The sequence below is a fragment of the Fringilla coelebs genome (genome assembly GCF_963513975.1).
Source record: "Fringilla coelebs genome assembly, chromosome: 1".
NCBI lineage: Eukaryota > Metazoa > Chordata > Aves > Passeriformes > Fringillidae > Fringilla > Fringilla coelebs.
Window position 1 is genome coordinate 20,109,786 of NC_140028.1, and position 18,621 is coordinate 20,128,406.

Below are 18,621 nucleotides of genomic sequence, written 5' to 3' on the forward strand. Positions count from 1 at the left end.
TATTTAAAATAAAACAGATTTTTAAGACCTCGTAACAGTCAACACCTCCCTCCTTCTGACTAGAATATGCTATTTTTATATGTTCATAATCACTTACATTGTGTGGGTATATACATAAGCACGTATATATAGTTACTATGCTTTCAACATGTTTTTTTTAAATATCCATTTTTAATATATTTATGTATTCACACATACTGTACCAACAATACTTACTAGAAATATTGAGAGGGTTTTTTCTATTCAAAACGTTCAAACCCACACTTTCACACAGCACAGTTAATTTGGCTGCAATGAAACAACCAGAAGTAACTTTAATTTCCATCCTTCTTGAAAATTTATAGGCTACTTCTCTCAAACATATTCAGATGGAAAGGGAACAAACTGATCTTTGGAATTTTGATAATTCCATCACACTGTATGAAAGTGATCAGCAAGCAACCAGTGTCTTAACTGAATCCACAAGTCCATTCCTTTAAGTAATTTGTTTGTTTAATGAAGATAGCCAAAAATTTAAAATATTGTTATTGTAACTATGATATGGTACCTATGGTTCTGCACTCTTTATTAGCAAACAAATTTTGACACCACCAAAATGTGACATTTCACACCAGGATTTTCTCTACAGTACACTTTTTTTTCCAAATAGCTGCACACTATGGTATCCACAAGTCTTATGGAAAGCATTTGTTGATGTTTTCATAATCTTATGCATTTGTATGTCCAGACAGCACATCTTGACAACATACTGAGTGCAACAAAGTGCTACCACAGTTCCACAGGCAACAGCATCTCAGTGCTTTTTTCCACTACCAGTGTACCCTAAGGCTAACTATCCTTAGGAAGGCATAGATTTTATGTGTAGTAGGCAAAAAAAATTTCCAAGAGCTTCCAGGACATTTTATTTTTAAATGGTCAAAGAGAGAGCACAAGCCTCCTAGTCATTCAGTTTCATGCCCATTGTAACTACTGAACTCTTGTCTTAACAATGCAAACATCTTCACAAACACAAACACCTTCATAGCCTTATGTGCCACTAAAATGATGGAGCTAGAATTTCCCATGCTTGTTCTATGAATGTGAAACTATGTGTCAACATTTTAGAAACTGAATTTTATTTCAGAATAAAAAAAAAAGATAGTGTTAACATCTAGTGAGAAGAAAATTATGTCCAAAACTGCTGAATATTGAAATCAGGCATTTTTTATCTGCCTAGTCTATAATAGGTATGTTTCCTAAGTAAGACAAAGTATTATTATAGAAAGCATGAATTCAAAAATTTTCATCAGAGGACAACATTTAATATTGAATTTCTCATCTTAAAAACATGTATAGAAATCCTGCCTGTAGATATTGTAGTGTAGTGAGCTACATGAATGACCTTAAATGGAGATAAACAAATTATTTTTCTTACATGAAGTTTTTAAATAAGACTAAATCCCATTCTAAAAGTTGTGTTACAAATTTAGCAAAATCAACAATAAGAATATGGAATAAGAAATATTCTTATTCTATATAAGAATATATAAGAATCAAAATAAGAATCTGAGTCTTAAAGCCTGCGGTACAGAGAAGATTAGACTAGGTAGAAGATTTTTAAGATTCGACACAGAATCTTAGAAGCACAAAAATATGCTACTACTGAAGTTTATTGCAGTGATTCTCTAATTTAGCAGCTTTTCTTCTCTTTCTTTTCCTCGCATCCCAAAATGCAAGACCCTGGCACTTGGAGATAGCAACTCCCTCTCTGCTGTCTGGGAGGCTCTGAACCAATTTTTTTTTGCCTTTTTTTTTGGCCCAGGCTCCCGACTTTGCCTCATCTCTTCTGCAGAACCATCCCCTTGCTCTGCTCTAAGCAGCTGCCTAGCAATGTGTCCCAGGGTACATTCCCACCCTCAGAAGGACCCCCTACTGAAATGAAGCTTGCCAAAATAGGACAGAGAGTTTATTGAGTTTTCTCCCAGGGAACTGAGTTAGTTTAATGGGAATGATTGGTAAAGTCTACTACTTAGTTACAATAGTATTAGGGTAAATTCTGCTTAATGGAGATGCTTGCAGAAAGCAGCAAGTGACTGAATTATTGGTAAAAACCTTTCAAAATGATCAGTGATAGTTTTAAAGAAATGTTAAAGCTCTGCTATTTGGATAAACAGCTGTTAAAATGAACCGTGGGTAAGTGCAGTCTCAAAAAAGGCCTATAGTTAAGGAAACAAGGTTAAAAAACAAAAACAATTTTGTATAAAAATCCCCTGTTTATATTCTGGAAATAACCAAATAATAAATGAAAGGAAAAAAAAAGAAGAATGAATCCTGTCTTACTTGTATGTTCTTTAAATATTTAATAACTTAAAATGAAGGCTCTGGTAAGGTGTGCAGTGCTAACACCAGTGTAAAAATAGCATTTACACAGAAGAGAAGGATTAAGGTTCTTCTCTACTGTACCATGTTGCTTCATCCCCTATCTGAGACCTGGAAACTACTTCTGCAAGTTGGAAAAAAATGCTTTTGGATTTTGCCAAAATAGGGTGTTTATTCAGATCCTTACCACATCTTGCTGTCATATTTTCAGCATTGGTTAAATGTGTGTAAATGTAAATAAAAGAGCAGAAATAACTTCTTTAAGTAAAAACATAGCATCTAAAGTAAAACTGCGCATGAAAGTTTAAACAATGGTTCTTTTGTCATTGCATTCTCCTAAACTATATGTCTATATAAACGCAGAACACTTGGTAAAAGATGAAGGAATGTGAGGTGATGTGCTCTCAAAGATCATTGTGAATGGCCATGTGGACATCTTGGCATATCTTAACATTTTTTTAAATATTTCAGTCTGGAAGGCCTCAAGTTGTGCCAGAGGAGGTCTACACCAGATATGAGGAAAATTTTCTTCACTTTGGCAGGCATTGGAACAGGCTGCCCAGAGAACTTGTGGAATCCCCATCCCCAAGGTGTTCAAAAGACATCTGAATGTGTTACACAGGGACACGATTCAGCGGTGAACACAGTGCTGCTGGACTAACAGTTGGACTTGATGATCTCAAAGGTGTTTTCCAACCTTAATGATTCTATGGTTCTAAGCAGCCAATCCCAACACATGCACAGAGCATCAGCAGGTAGCTGTTGGGGGACATCATGCGCTGTCCTAAGTGCTGGAACAATAACATCTGCCCATATTTGGGACGGAAGGAAGCAATCTTAAACTAGTTCAAAACATGGAGACTGACAGTAACAGTAGTGAAAATGAGAAAGAAATGTGTTTGTAGCCACTTGAAATATTTAAAGGAATAAAAGTAACATAACAAAGATGAGAATCAAGGTTCATTACTCAGTACACTATTTTTGGTAACAAAATATAAAAATTTCTCTGTGCTATTAGGAGCCAAATTCTCCATTTGCAATTAAATATCTAAAGATAAAATCTACCTTATCCCTTTCCATGTTTGAATAAGAGAAAAAGTAACAAAGGACTGGCTACAGCCTGGCCACGGACAGACTACTGACCCTCTCCAACAAGAGTCCCCAGAAGAGCCTCATTCTGCATCTCTGAAGATTAAAAGTCACTGTTTACTACAGACATGAGGTTTCTGACCCAAAGTGACCAGCCACAGATCAGTGAGTGAATAACTTTACTGCATTTTGAACCTTGGCTCCTGAGCCCTCGCACACTACCCAGTCAAACAGTTCCACCAGCGCATCTTCCAGAGATGTCTCTTTGGTGTTGAACCTCCCAGATCCCATTTAAGGGTCCCTGCTGTGTCCTCCTTCTTGCCTGGCCCAACCCTGCACATTCTTCTCCTGTGGATTCTCTTCACATCCACAATGAATCCTCTTTTCCTTATCAGGCTCGTACAGGCCTGCCCCGCACGCTCTTCCCTGCAACAAGGAGATGAGAATGGCGAGCTGAATACAGCTGATCATTGTTTTGCTTTGCAAAACCCTGCCATGGGCACAGATTAACACCAAAAACTAGATGGCAGCAGCCAAGGGAAAAGGCCTCTTGGAACGCCTCCACACTCCTGCCGGAGCGACCACTGTTCGACATCCATCGTGGGCTACGTGGTTCAGGGCTGCTTTTTGTTTCCATGGGCCTCATTCCCATCAAGCTGTCCCCTCAAACAGGGAAAATATTTTCAGCTGAAAGAAGCAAGTGAACAGCTTTTGCTTAACTAGGTTGCTAGTGCCTTGAATTAGATCTGCTTACACCCAGCAGCTCCTCTTTCAGTGGTCTGTCTGTCCAGTCTAGAGAGGTCTTCTGCTCTATTCACCAGCTTGGTCATATTAGCATTTGTGCAAACCCACTTTCCTGTTAGACAAGAATCACAAACTAGTAGGCTGATGCATCAAAATATATTTCTATCTATTTGTGGGTATCCATGAACTACTGATTTTTCTGTGATGCAGCAATACACAGATTTGGAGCCTTCACGGTCAAATTGTGCTGTTTCCATTCTACAGCTGAGTTCTCACCTATCAGTAGTATTGTTCAAACTCTTCATGGGTCTAAACTCTTCATGTTTGTCTAAACAGGGAGATTATATTACATCTCAAGCAGAATCTGGAAACGTGTAGACATTCATTTTCTAGGCATGAAAAGATATTCCTATGCATTTAATTTTCTAGGGACTACTCAATTATTATCAAACAGCAGATGGAAAGTAAAAGTAGTGGAAGGAAATGGAAGGCAGTAAACTCCATGCCCAATTGTGCTGACAGATACAAATTATGCATGCGGCTGAGAGCAGAGGAATTTTGGTAGTTTGGCAAAATTACAGGAACAGATATTTAAAAGTATCTAAATAAGAGGTCTATCATTTAAATATAATAGAAGTATCTATGTAGGTATCTACAAATAGTAAAGAATGATATAACAAGTTCTTAAGGTCAAACTGAAATAAAACTGAAATGCTTAGACAAGTTTTAAGATCCGAGACTCACTTGCTAAAAACAATGTCTTAGGATTTTCTGCTGGCTGCATGCAGATGTTGCATCAACAGTAACCATAACAATAGCATTCCTTATTTCATAATGTAATTGTATGCAATTCATGACTATTGGCTAAATTCCTAGATGAGAAAACTTTAGAACTTTATTAGCCATTGAGCTCTTTCAAGTCTACCTTTGGTTTGAGGTCCTGATGTGGATCTTGCTCTACCATATTTCCCAACAGTGCTGCAACACTGTTGATGATATCAACACCTGCTACTCCTATTGCAATTGTGAACAGCATTTAACTCATTTTTGTTCAAGGTACCCAGTCTTCCACTACTCTGAGATGCGCACTGCTGACATATTTCAAGACAGAAACTTGAAAGATCTAAAATGTAATTGACATCTGGCATGGTGACTCAATTAAATACCGTGCTGAATTAATTAACTTGCTCCATCTCATGCACCAACAGCAGCAAGACCGTATTCAGCAATGCAGCTGGAAACAAGAAGCACTTCAACAGGATATTCCATGTACAGGCTGCATTCAGTGCAGAGTGCAAAGGGAATAAGCAAGCTCTGACTGTTACAGCATGAATGAATCCTGTGAGGCACTGTCATATTGCAACCACTAAACAGTACAGTCAGGTAAGATACTTGTAGTCAGACACAAACTGATTTCCCAATAAGGGTAGCAGATGCAAAAGTTATGATATTTATTCACATGGGGATCCCTGAATTTTTCTTTCCTTTTCTCTCTGTACAAAAAAATCCCCATTAAAACTCATCTCCAAAAATTTGGTATTTATAGCAGTATAATATTTGAGGTTGTCATTCAGAAATGAAATAAAGTTGTTTTCAGCTCCTCATGTGAAAGTTCGATTGAATCTAGGGATGTGAGGCTCTACCCAAATAAGCTTCCCAAAACAGATACAAATAACCTAAGAATCCCAACTCCCCTGATGAACAACAGAGAACATGTACAATAGTGAGATAAGTAATCAAATAGGTCAAAAAACCATAAAAAAATCCAGAATAATTTCAAGACAAAAAAAAAAAAAAAAAGATAAAAGAAAACCATGTTGAAGCTAGTGTTTCTGATCTAGGAGTTTTGTTGCTTTAACAGCAAATTAAAGTTGCATCAAAAGGTTTGTATTTCTTCACATGGCATTTTAAAGTAACAAATGTAGGATTACAGGAAACATCTGATATTTGAGAAAAAGAAAAAAATACTTAGAATCAGAGAATAACTCAGGTTGGAAGAGATCTCTGGAGGTCATCCAGTCCAAAGTCCTGCTCAAAGCAGGGCAAATGTCAAAGTCAGATGCAATTTTGAAGTTAAATCAGATTGCTCAAGATGATGCCCAGTTCAGTTTTGACTTTTTCAAGGAATGGAGTTGCTCAGGGGACAAAACAATATTTGTGAGAACTAAAATTCTCTTTAGAGAAACTTTTTCAGATTTCCAAATATGTCTATATTTGTAGGCAAAACAAAAGTAAAATCTTTCAGGTATTAGTAAAAATAGACTTTATGATTTTTAATTTGACAATAAAAAAGTATCTTTCCAGTTTAGTAAGAAAAAAGTCCTGAAGATTTTCATTGCACATCTCTGTGAACTATACTGAGAAAACTGTTCTAGCCCATTACAAAAAAAAATTAAAAGTCAGTTCTGCACACTGCTCTATTACCAGTTCATTAAAACCCAACTATTCTTAACTAAATGCTTTTGATATAGCAAAAATGGTATTTGCTCAAATTTAAAAAGAATTTTAAAAGTAATAACAGATCTTAAAACATTCCTGTGCTATTAAGGGAGAAGCAAGGTTCTGCTAGGGTTGGGGTTCTACAACTCCATCCAAAAAAAAAAAAAAAAAAAAGAGATACAAAATGATTGTATGATTGGCTGCTAACATGTTGTAAATGCATTCTAAGAATATCTGATAAAGATACATTTTATAGAGAAGAGAAAATCAGTACCACCTCCCACATTTAAACATTATCTGCATTTTGTATATACCTGATGAAGTGGAACAAGTGGACAAAACCAAACTAGCATTTCTCTACAGTATGGATTCTGGAGACATTTTGAGCTACAACATGACTAAGGTTTCTGTTATATGAAAGGTGATTAAACTAGTTATACTGGGATTCAGAAAATTATTTGAATTACAGGTGGTTGTCACATATGGCCTTTCATGAAAAACATTTTGAGAATGATGAGAGGCCAATAATAAAATAGATGAAGAAATAAAAATTAAATGGAAGTAAAAAATGAGACAAGTTCAAATTTTCCAGTTTTTCCATTCTAACAAATAAAGTGCCTTGACTCTGCAGTCCTTCTGAAAATCTATTCTTTATTCAGGTGCCTGAATGAGAAATCTGATCTGGATTGGGAATACTGAACTCTTGGAAATTTAGACAAAGTTTCCATGTCACTTTCTGTAACACTTCTTACCACCATTTGATGATTAAATTACACTAATGAGTACAAAATAGTAAGATTTGAAATGTCTACTATGCATTATATCTGTACTATACTATACTATACTATACTGTACTATACTATACTATACTGTACTATACTATACTATACTATACTATACTATACTATACTATACTATACTATACTATACCATGCTATACTATGTACTCAGAATAATGCTTCCCCCAAATTTTAATATGCATATTTACCAAAAGTAACATGCATCCTATCCAGTAACCCTTAGAAAGAGAACTCCATTATGCAGGCATAGATTCTCCAGAGAGGAGTTGAAGAAAATCAGTTTCCCCCTTTGTCTCCCCTGTCCACATAACCCCTTTCTCACACTGTCCAGATGATTCATTACCAGCTCAGTGCTCCTCACTCTCTTCAGCTCCTCCAAGGGCAGGATGATCCCCAGTGCTGGGGAACACTGGGAATCTCAGTTTCTCCATTTGCAGCACAGAGGTGTGCACCCAAAATGACTGTAATCCCTTCCTGTGGAACTGTTCCACAAGTCTTGAAGCTAAATACATTCAATACAAGGTCTGTAATAGCAAACAGTGATCCAGCTGCAGATAATGGTTCTTCAGAAGTGTCCCACAGGGCAATGCATGTTCCAAGACTGTTTAAACCTTTCTAGAGATATTAGTTGTTTCCTTCCTGATATTTTCAGAAAATTAATCTGAACTATACACAAATAATATTGAAGCTCAGACTTAAAACCAGCACAAACAAAGATGAAATGAAGACCTAGAAATGACATGATTTTCAGTGCAATGAAGCGAGAGCATTACTTTAAAGTAAAATGCTCTACATACTTTATGCAATCAGAATAAAAAATGAGGCTAATTGAGAATATATTATATGACAGGTGTCTTTTGATGCTTTTCAAAAAAATGTGAATTTGATGGAAGATTTTGCTGTGTTCAATTACATTAAGGCAAATTTAATTAACTTTATCTTAAAAATTGTATTTATTTTTGATACATTTCTTTACTATATATTAAGTATTCAACAATTAATACTATGAAAAATTTAAAAAGCCACAAAAAACCCCCAGATATTACTCCTGGAACACAACACCTTGGTTCAGCAAACAAGGAAGTGACATTTCCCTTCAGTAAAAGAACAAGTTAAACACCATTAACCTGTGCTCCAAATAACTTCATGTGGATGGTTGCCACAGATGAACGAATTGGAGAAGAGCCAAATAGCACTGTCCGCTGAAGCTAACAACGCCTGCTTCCAAACGCTCCGTCTGAGGAGCAATGCAGGCTGCTCCCTGAAGGATGGCACACAGCACAACAAAGCAGAGCACATCTACATACCAAGGTGTTGTTATTCAGATCCATCTTCCCAGTGAAAGGCCCCCATGTTGTTCCGACCGGAAGCTGCTGCCGGCTCTGGATCTTGCGCTCCCCGTCTTTCTGGACCACCTCCAACTCTCCTGCAAACAAAGAAAACAAGCAGTGTTGAGAGTACTTTCACTCATGCCTTGACAACAACCACCTCTCCCTTTGTGTTGGTTTCACAAGCACAGTGTTCTGAGGACCAATATAATGAGAATTAATTATGCTTGTCTGAAAAACAACTGATCTTGTCATCCTGCAAAAGAAAAACAAACCTTTTTCCCTTATAATTATATTCAAATTTGGTTCAGAAAGTCCCATTCCTTTCTTGCATCTTTTCACACACATTAGAGTTTGAAAGCAATTTTATTCAGAATAGCATTCCATAAGAGTTCTTAAGAAGTGCTGAGGAAGGGGGAAATGACAGCTGAAAACAGAGTCCAATAGCAGCCACACCTGGTGCATTAACCTCCTTGATGCATTTTGCTGCACAAGATCCCATTTTGAAGCATGCAACAACTAAAAATTTGAGAAAAACAGCATATAGCCATGAAAAATTCACTAAAACTCCAAGATACTACTAAAAGCATTTACTGCAGTTACAAAAGGGATTTTAAAGTTTTGAGATTTTCCAGGCAGTAAGATTTCAGAATTAAACAAAAAATAATTTTAATTGTTAGCTTAGTGTTATAAGACAAAATAAGTAAAAACAATGGGAAAGCTGTATGATGATTTTTTTCAGTGCTGAATTATTTTTAGTGCATTATTTCTTTTTTATTTTAAATAAATTTTCTTTTTGAAAGCAAAGACTTCAAAATTAACCACTCAAAAGAGAAATTTTTGCTTTAGCTCACCTTAACTTTTCTGGATTTTTCAGTAAAGAGAAAGAATAACACAATTCATCATTCCCACGGAGGGAAAAATAAAATTCAGTCACCACCTTTCCCACCCCATTTTTTTTTCATTTTGTTTCAAGATTAAAAAACTAGTCTGGACAACTCTTCTTAGAAACCAGTCTCTTCACTAAGACTACTTTTTATGAACAAATGTTTCATTTAAAAATACAGCAACAGTTATATTTATATACACAATTTCTAACACTATTTTCTAAATAAATTCTGGTTTCAGACTTTCATAGGGATACAATGGAACAAGGACAGGCTGATCTGTACTTTTCCTGTTAGATGTTTGGACTGCTTTTTTCCATGCTCTTGTACTTCCAAGCTTTGCCCTTCCTAAAGGTAGGCAAAAAATCTGTGGTTCTCAGGAGCAGCAGAGCTCACCTCCACTTCACCAGAGCCATGATTTTTCCATCATTTGTTTTCCATGACTGCTAAAGCCCCTTGCTCCCTTTCCATAGCAAACCAATGCAACAGTGATTCCTGTCTTTTGCATCAGCACGTCTCAACAACTCCACCCCAAATAAGGATGGTGCTTTTCCACAAACACAGCAAAGTCCAACTGTGCAAGGAGTCAATTTGTCCCAGATTTAGAACTGGTGGTTGTTGTGAAATGAACCTTGGGCTGAAGGAAGTGAGTAACTCCTCCTGGCTCACCGGCAGCCTCCACAATTTCCCCCAGCTAAACGCTGCCCTGGATGCCTGGATTTACATTGCAGTCAGGCTACAAAGCTTTTACTTGTCCACAGGGGTTAACCTTGACCATCTTCCAAAGAGAAGAGCTGGCTCCAGCTTCCATTTTCAAGCACAGAAATCTAAATTTCACCTCTGAGTGTTGCAGATTACAAAACTACGTAAAATCGTGCATCAGATCCTTCCTGCAAACTGGAACAAATCTAGGAAATAGAGCTGTATTGGTTTACAAAAGCTTCTCTGTATGTGGGTGAGTCCTCATCATGACAGTGCTATGACATTTTAAGAGACAGTATGTGAGCAGGAAAGCTTATGGATTAATTATATCTAATTTACACATGTGACATATATGCGTCCAAACAGAGAAAAAAACAAACCAAGCAACCATAAAAACATTTTTTTCCTTCTCACAGTCACATTGTTACAAATTGTATTAGCTTTAAAAAATCTCTTTATATGTTAATTATGGAAGAGAGAAATTGCAAAGTAACATGTTTATCACTTAGCCATACTGCAGCATTTTCTCTCTACAGAGAGATGAAAACTGCAGCATTTGCTTGCTTTTACACACTAAAAAACAGCCATGTCTATGGACATGTCACATTTAACTGATACCAGAGGAATCATGAGAATCTTTGAAAACCCTTTTAAAAAATAATTCAGCCTCCCTTTCTGCCACTGACATTTTTCATTTGAAAAGGGTTCAGACACAGTCAAACAGTGACTCCTTATCTGTACCTGTGGATTTACAAGCAGGCCTGTCTTTTAATGGATTAAGAACGACAAACTTAGGGCAGATCAACCACTGATATCCAAAAAGCTAGCAAAGTTTTAAGGTACACATCATTACACATTATATTTAAAATAAAATTAATAACATGAATCTTATACCTGATAAGTAGTTCAGATTTGAGGCAAGCATAAGAACAAGCTTTTTTTTTTTTTCCAAATAGATATTTTTTTCCCTTCTCTTGATAATTAAATACTATGGATTCTCTCTCTTGTTCTCTTTTGTTACAGTTCCAAGCTGTAGTTCAGGCAATATTCAATATATATGAATACTTTGAAATGTACTGCCTATGGGGTAACATCATGCTGAATTGTTCTGAAACTGCTGTGCTTCCCCACCCACTTAGAACACCACCAAAGTGGAGTAGATTGCAGACAGTGTAACAAAATGTTTTGCTGCAAAACCTTTCTGTTTCTCTTTATTGCAAAAAAAGATACATTTCTCTCTTTTCACCATGACCAGCAGCCATTTTAATGCTATGGGTGAATGTCAGAGTTGGGAAGGACAATCTGCTTGCATTTTTAGGTAAAACAAGGCAATCTGGTTATGCTTATACAAGGTGCAGCACATTACAATTTAGTCCTTGGCAAAGATTTTTTTTTTTTCCCATCTGAATGTCTTTGGTTTTTTCAGAGGAAAAAAAATTAACACTGCCTGCAACTTCTCTGCATTTATTTACAATGTTTTTTCCCTCTGAAGTTTCCTATTTGGTGAATGGTACCACAACTGCAGCAGGCAGGGGGTCAGTCTCCCACTTGATGTAACTGCAGCTGTCCCCTGCTCATTGCTGACTTCCCACAGGGATGCTGGTTAAAATGCCATACCTGTAGCCCCATGTAATGTGTGACTTCAAGGGTGTTTGCTGGAAAATGAGAACCTCACCCTGTGACTCTTAATTAAAAGGGTTTGAAAAATGTGTCAGCAAGACAAGATTTTCCCCTTCAGCCCCAGAGGAAGTTCAGATGTAAATCTGAAGTGCTCTCTACAGCTACCATCCCCTGCACAACTGCTCAGAATCTTCACAGATTACATCAGGAGAAGGAAGAGGATCTGAGACTTCATTGCTGTATCACCACTCACAGTAAGAAGTGTAAAGACTCAGCTGGTACTGACTCTTCACACATACTTGTCCATGGAAATTCCAACATGTGGGGAGGAAAAGAAAAGAAAGGATGAAAAGCTGCTGCAGCCTTCTTTAATCCAAGTTCAAACCCAAAGGAAGCAGAAAATTCTGTGCCAAACACTGTTAGGTGCCTCCAGTAATCAGCAATTGCAACAGACCATCTCAGTACTGAATACAAGTTCCTTCACAAAAAAGCAAATTATAACAGAACTCCTTCCTACCCCTGGAATAAAATATGTGATATACTCATAATTTCCACACAAAGTAGAGAAGCAGTTTTACTCTCTTCATCCCAGACTTGTCAGCTCTCTTAAAAGGACAGCAAGAAGTATGACAGAGGCAGCACTAAGAAATATAAGTAGAGAGGAAGTGATGTTCTGCTTTTAGTTTTTGTGAGTAGCCTAAAAAAATCACTTAAGAGACACTTCATTTAGTGATATTTACTTGCCCTTTACTTGCTATGGAGCAAGCGGGTTTTTGGGTTTTTTTCCCCCAGCTTGTTCTTCAGAAACACATTTATTTCCAGCTTGCTGAGTAAGTTTATACAAAATATTTGAGACACATAGTATGGGCTAATCAATTTTGGTAAAAGATAATGCTGTTAGTGCTGTGGGCTGTTTCTCTTATCTTGTTGATGTAGCATACTTTTAAAGTCTGTGATTACTCAAAGACTTATGATAGCTGCACTGTAAAAGAAGCCTCAAGTCATGACTCACTAGTACAGCTATAAAACATCCCATGGCTTTTAAGATATTAGGCCACCTTGGTGGCTAGGAAACCAGAAGGAAAGGACTCAATTTAGGATTCTTTCCATACATGCATACATTGTTTCAGGCATGCCACACAGGGCTTTCATTAAACAGAAGGTAGAGAAGTCAGTTTAGCTTTGTATTCTTTTACAGCACAATCAGGAAAATTTAAAAAACTCTCTCCAAAACACAGAGTACACAGGAATCCAACAGCAGCTTTTGGCCATTAACAGGATTTGAGCACAGTCTGACTACCAGAAAAATTCAACTATATATAGTACTTCTGAAACAAACTAACACTGACTTTCATCTATCTACCTACATTCTGGAGTAAGAAATAAAGCTTTGAGTATATACCTGAAGGTGAATGATGAACAGCTTTTGTGGGACATAAGGAGAACTACATTCAGAAATAACTGTACTCAGATTCATACGCATTTAAGACTCCTAAGCAAGTCACTGATAGCTTTGGGCCATAGTTTTGGGGTTTTTTTCTTAATTTAAAATAGCTTTTTAAGTGGAGTTCATTCGAAACAATGAGTAAGCTCCTCCTCTGCTACAATTAGAAACTGGTTATTTGACATCATGAGGCTCTACCAATTTCCACAAGCAAACGGCTCCTTCTTTGCATGTTTCCAGCCCACAGCCACCTGGCTCTCTAATGAGCATTTCTGCATGGCAGAGAAATTGTGTACGTTGTAGTTTCAAACAAGGACTGCTCTGAAGTCAGAGTGAGCTAGTTAAAAACACTCTCAGTTCTAAAGTGCTGCCCAACGCAGAACCCAGTACCTGCCTGCAGTCCTATATGCACAGGAAGAATCTGCAATTAATGATTGGCTGGTGATTGCTTCCATTATAACAAACTAATATGTGTAGGTCTGCACATAGCAATTCACCGATAGTGGAGAACTATCCCATTTCCACTTCTGTGACTCTTAATAAGGGAGATCCAATATTCAGTGCTCACACACTTGTTTGGCTGACATAAACTGCATTATTGAGATACTTCCTGTAAATTCTCCTCCCTCAATTTTCAAGTCTGTGAGACATAACACACACTAAACTACAGTTTTGAACATAAACTTGAAATACGACATTCTCTATTCAAGTACTCCAGTCAAACCCTGATAAATCAGGCTGGCCATGCAGTGATCTTATCCCTTCTGACTCTTTAATAAATCGAACCTTGTAAGTTCAGGCTGTTGGAAGTTGTCACTAAATGAAATTGTGACCTTATCCGATGCGTGAACTTATCCTGCTGACAACTACATTTATTGTACGGATAAGCATAAGGGGAAAAAAAAGGCTTTCGATAATTGTGATCTTACCCATATGCAACTCTAACAGATGGGATCTCTTTGATGTTCCATTTAATGATTTGTCTATGATGAGCATCTACTCAGAGAAAAAATAAATGATCCTCATAGGTAAGTGGTAGGGGAACTGGTAAACCATATGAAAAGTGCACAAAGAGGAGTGGCTGACAGCAGAGAGTCAAAAGCTATTAGCTTAACACAAAGAGCTTTGAATTAGCTGGTAATTGCACTGGAAAAGATAACGTAATGGGAATGGTGAAACAGTAACATTCCCCTTCCACAGGACTCAGTCAATAGTCCAAAATCCAAGAACAAATAACTGTGACTCTTAAGGCAGTAACCCAAAATATGCTGTGCTATGGCACTTCATGATGAATGAATTAATGAATGAGTGAACGAATGCACAAATCCTCTTCCAGCACTGACTAGATGCTTGTCTGTGTTACTGTGGAAGAATATTAGGTAACAGACAATTCATAGAATGATGAAATGCATTTTTGAATAGGGTTGGAAGGGACCCTTTAAGGTAATCTAGTCCTACCTTCCTCCACCAAGAAGAGGCATCTTCAATTAGATCAGGTAATTCAGAGCCCTTTTCAACCTGACCTTGAATGTTTCTAGGGATGGGACATCTACCACCTCTCTGGGCAACCTTTTCCAGCATCTCACCACCTTCAATTTAAAAATCCCTGATAATGGCAAAGCAGCTCCCATTACTGTGTTTGTCAGGGATTTAATACATCATGTTACCTAATTCTCACAGGGGACAATACTGTACCCATTCTGCAGCCAGTGCAGCCTGGGCCGTGTCAAGGTACAGTCTGATTTGCAACACTACAAGGCTACTGGGGGACACAAAAATTGTACTTATCTTACTAGGAAGTCACATACATATGAGACAAATTCCCACTGAGTACAAGCAGAAATGGTCTAAATTACAGTCAGTTTTTGAAAGAAATTTTATCATTTGCTTTGCTACAAAAACGGCATTCTCAGGGGTCTTGGCAAAATCAGACGTTATTTAGGTTGTCCACAAGCAAAGGCAAAACTTAATTTTGCTTCCCAAAAGATGGGGCAGGACAGTGTTAGGACATGAAAGATAGAAGGAGGAACAGATTCAGGACTGAAAACTGAGAAAACAGCTCTGGATTGGAGTCACCCTGGAGGGAGGGTTGCTATTCTGCTGCCACTGAGGTGGTGGAGGGCTTCTGAACATAGCATCCTTTTTCCTTTTCTGAAGTTTTTGCCACCCACCAGCAACTCCTTCCCTCAGCCCTGCTCCTTCCTGTATACATCCCACTTAAGGAATAGAGTTAACCAAACTTCAGCCATGAGGGAAGTAGACACAAGAATAGGCCAGAGGTACTTGTGGCTCTAATGTACTGATCTCCTTTGCCTTTGCTTGGAAGCAGGTCTAGACAGCAAGGACCATGCAGGAGAAGCTGCCACAAGCTGCTTCATGCCTAACCCAGCTGCCTAACATTGCTGCATCTGGACAATATTCCCACAGGGCAGCTGTGCACTCTAGGTAAGGATGACAAATGAAAAGCCTTCTCCGTTTTCTATAACAAAAAAACTTGCTGCTGCCTACCTTTCTTTAGGGCCCTGAAAGTCAGAAGCAGAGTTTCTTTATCTCTTCTACCTGCTGCTAGCACTGCAAATGGCAGAGAGTGCAGGTGCTATCCTTATCTGCCACAGCGCTGTCCTGCATCAGGCAATAAAGGGAAGGAACAAATATTGTGAAAGTGAGGACAGGGAAAGCCTAGGCAAAGATTTTCAGAGTAAAGAAGACCACAGAAGGATGAGTGGAGGGCGGGCAGAGCAGGGAGAGAGGGCAGAAATAAATTTAAGAAACAAAGCACGAGAGAAGAAGTCTAGGGAAACAGCCGTCTGAAGACTCAAGTTGGGTCTGATCAGGCCAGAAAGACAGCACCTGAAAAAAGAGGATCATAAGATATTCAAGATAATTGGGATGCAGAAAACTTGCCAAAGTGAGAGAAGAAACATTTATCTACAAATCTGAAACACAAGAGAAGTGCATGAATTCCTATTTAGAATTAGAATGCAAACACTGCTATTTTCTAGCCAAGGCATCTGTGTTATTACAGTGTTAATTCATAAGCTAAACCACTAAAATAAAATATACTTATTCTAATATCTCATTGCTCAGCTGAATACTGGCTAAACTGAAAAACTGAAGTGTGTCTACACTGCACCTACAGATGTGATTTCACCTGACATTTGATCAAACCCTTTCTCTACATTCAAGTAGCCAGATCACCATGTGCACCACAAAACATTTTTGAGAAAAAGCTTCATTATTGGTTATCTAGTTTACACCAGGCTCCAGCTATGCCCACAACACTGACTGGTTGATGTGACCTCAGGTATGGGTAGAGAACTGCTTCAGATTTACAACTGAAATACACAGCTAACTTCATTGATGCAAATGTGCACTACGTTTTGCAGCACAAGCACAGCATTCAGAGACCATAGTGCCAAAAGAAGCGACTGACACTTCAAAAATTCTCTATTTGAGATTTTTACTTACATAAAATGAATGCAAAAGAAAAAAGTTACCTTCTTACAGCACCTCACACTCCTGTAATCTACAGAATTTAGCAGTACAGGATCATATCCCAGATTAGAAAAACACAGACCTATCGTGGTGAACACTATCTGCACCAATTTGAAATGACAATGCTAATTCTACATTTGGGGGGGAACTAGAAGGGAGGGCAATTAATTGAATAAATGTTAATAGTACATAAATTGAGTAGCTAGTAAAGAAATGGAAATGACCAATTAAATAATAATTTTTCATCACATATGCCATCAAAATATTTTTTATGGTTTAAGGTGAACTAAAAGTACTGGTTCTTCCCCAGAAGTCAGAAAGGAGGGAGTACCTAATGAACACGGTTGCTAGAATTTTATTAGATTTTTAGATTTTTACTCAGCTCTATAGACTTTTCCTTTATTTGGACTGCTTCACTAAACTTACAGAAACATGCTCAAAGGAAAAAAAAAGGGACAGAAGTAGAAAGAAAAATACATTTACTCAATATATGCTAATAATGCCAAAGGTTTGTTCACTTGCTTCAGAGTCACATTCCACACAATAGAGCAAATACTGTGTTTATACCAGCATCTAGTCTACAGATACAGGCAAAAGAAACCCAGCCATGATGGCAAAATCCTGATCCTGAAATGAAATAAGAAGAAAAGATCTTTAGTTTTCAAGTCTACTAACTACAAGGACAATTTAACACTCCGTTTTCTAACTCCACATCTCCTAAAAGAAGAATTTTTTTTGTTTGTTTTCCATCTTTGCATAGTTCAAGAGGTTTGTTACTGCCTCCATACGTTGAGGTAAACCTGGAATAGAAGTACTTGCAAAAATACAGAAAAAAAAAATCCCCAAAGAGCAGCAGTGTAGCCAAAGAGCTCTAACTGCAGCTCTCCATGAGAGGAGCAGTGCAAACTGCATTCTCACATGGGCAGGCCATAGTGGCAAACACGACTCCCAGCTGTACTGCAGCACTGCACAGACCCAGCAGGTGAGCAGGTTCTCCATCCCTGCTACCTGCAGCTTGCACAGCTGTGCTCCCTTTCTCTCCATCATGAATACACAGGATACTGAAATGCCAGACTTGGCAAGAGCAGGCTGACAATATTACTGAAGAAGGTTTTCTTGATAAGATCATCATCTGTTTCTGGACACTCCTGGGTATGCTCCCTCGCTCAGCAGAGGAATAGCAGCCCCTGATAAATGTCCCTTTGTGTGCAGATTCTCCCCGATATATGCAAAAACATTTCAGTTCTGAGTCTGTCTGCTTTTTCTTTGCTTCATGTAGCTGAAATACACTTAGAGGTTTATGAAGCACTGTATGTAAGACAATAGGAAATGGGCACAGCTGAAAATACAGCTTACATAACTCAGACGGAAGTTTTTTTCTGACATAGATGCTATTCTGCATGGGAGAAAATCTAATATTTCACCATCACCTACACAAACCTTTCCCTAGGACTTTTTGGAATCCTTTTAACTGGAAGATGCTTTTTTTTTCTTTTTTTTTTTTTTTTACTGTATTATTTACACAAGTATTTGCATGTTTACCCAATTGTTGGATCCCTTTTTTACTTGGAAAAAATGACAAATATCAATGCAGCCTGTGTTGTCAGTAAATGTAAAAAGCTACTGAAGTTAACTTACTATGAAGATTGATGCATGCATAGTTATATAATTAAATATATTACATGAGCAAAAATGTTTTGAAAAGTATTCTTTTT

The 18,621-nt window shown here is 37.7% G+C and overlaps 1 protein-coding gene across 1 annotated transcript in view; it reads right to left on the reverse strand.

The window, feature by feature from the left end:
• ZFPM2 (zinc finger protein, FOG family member 2) overlaps positions 1–18,621 on the reverse strand; it is a 307,035-nt gene that overhangs the window by 151,588 nt on the left and 136,826 nt on the right. The window contains exon 4 of the mRNA XM_084227111.1: positions 8,738–8,856. Within this exon, the coding sequence (XP_084083237.1) occupies positions 8,738–8,856 (119 nt within the window). The remainder of the gene's footprint in view (positions 1–8,737; positions 8,857–18,621) is intronic.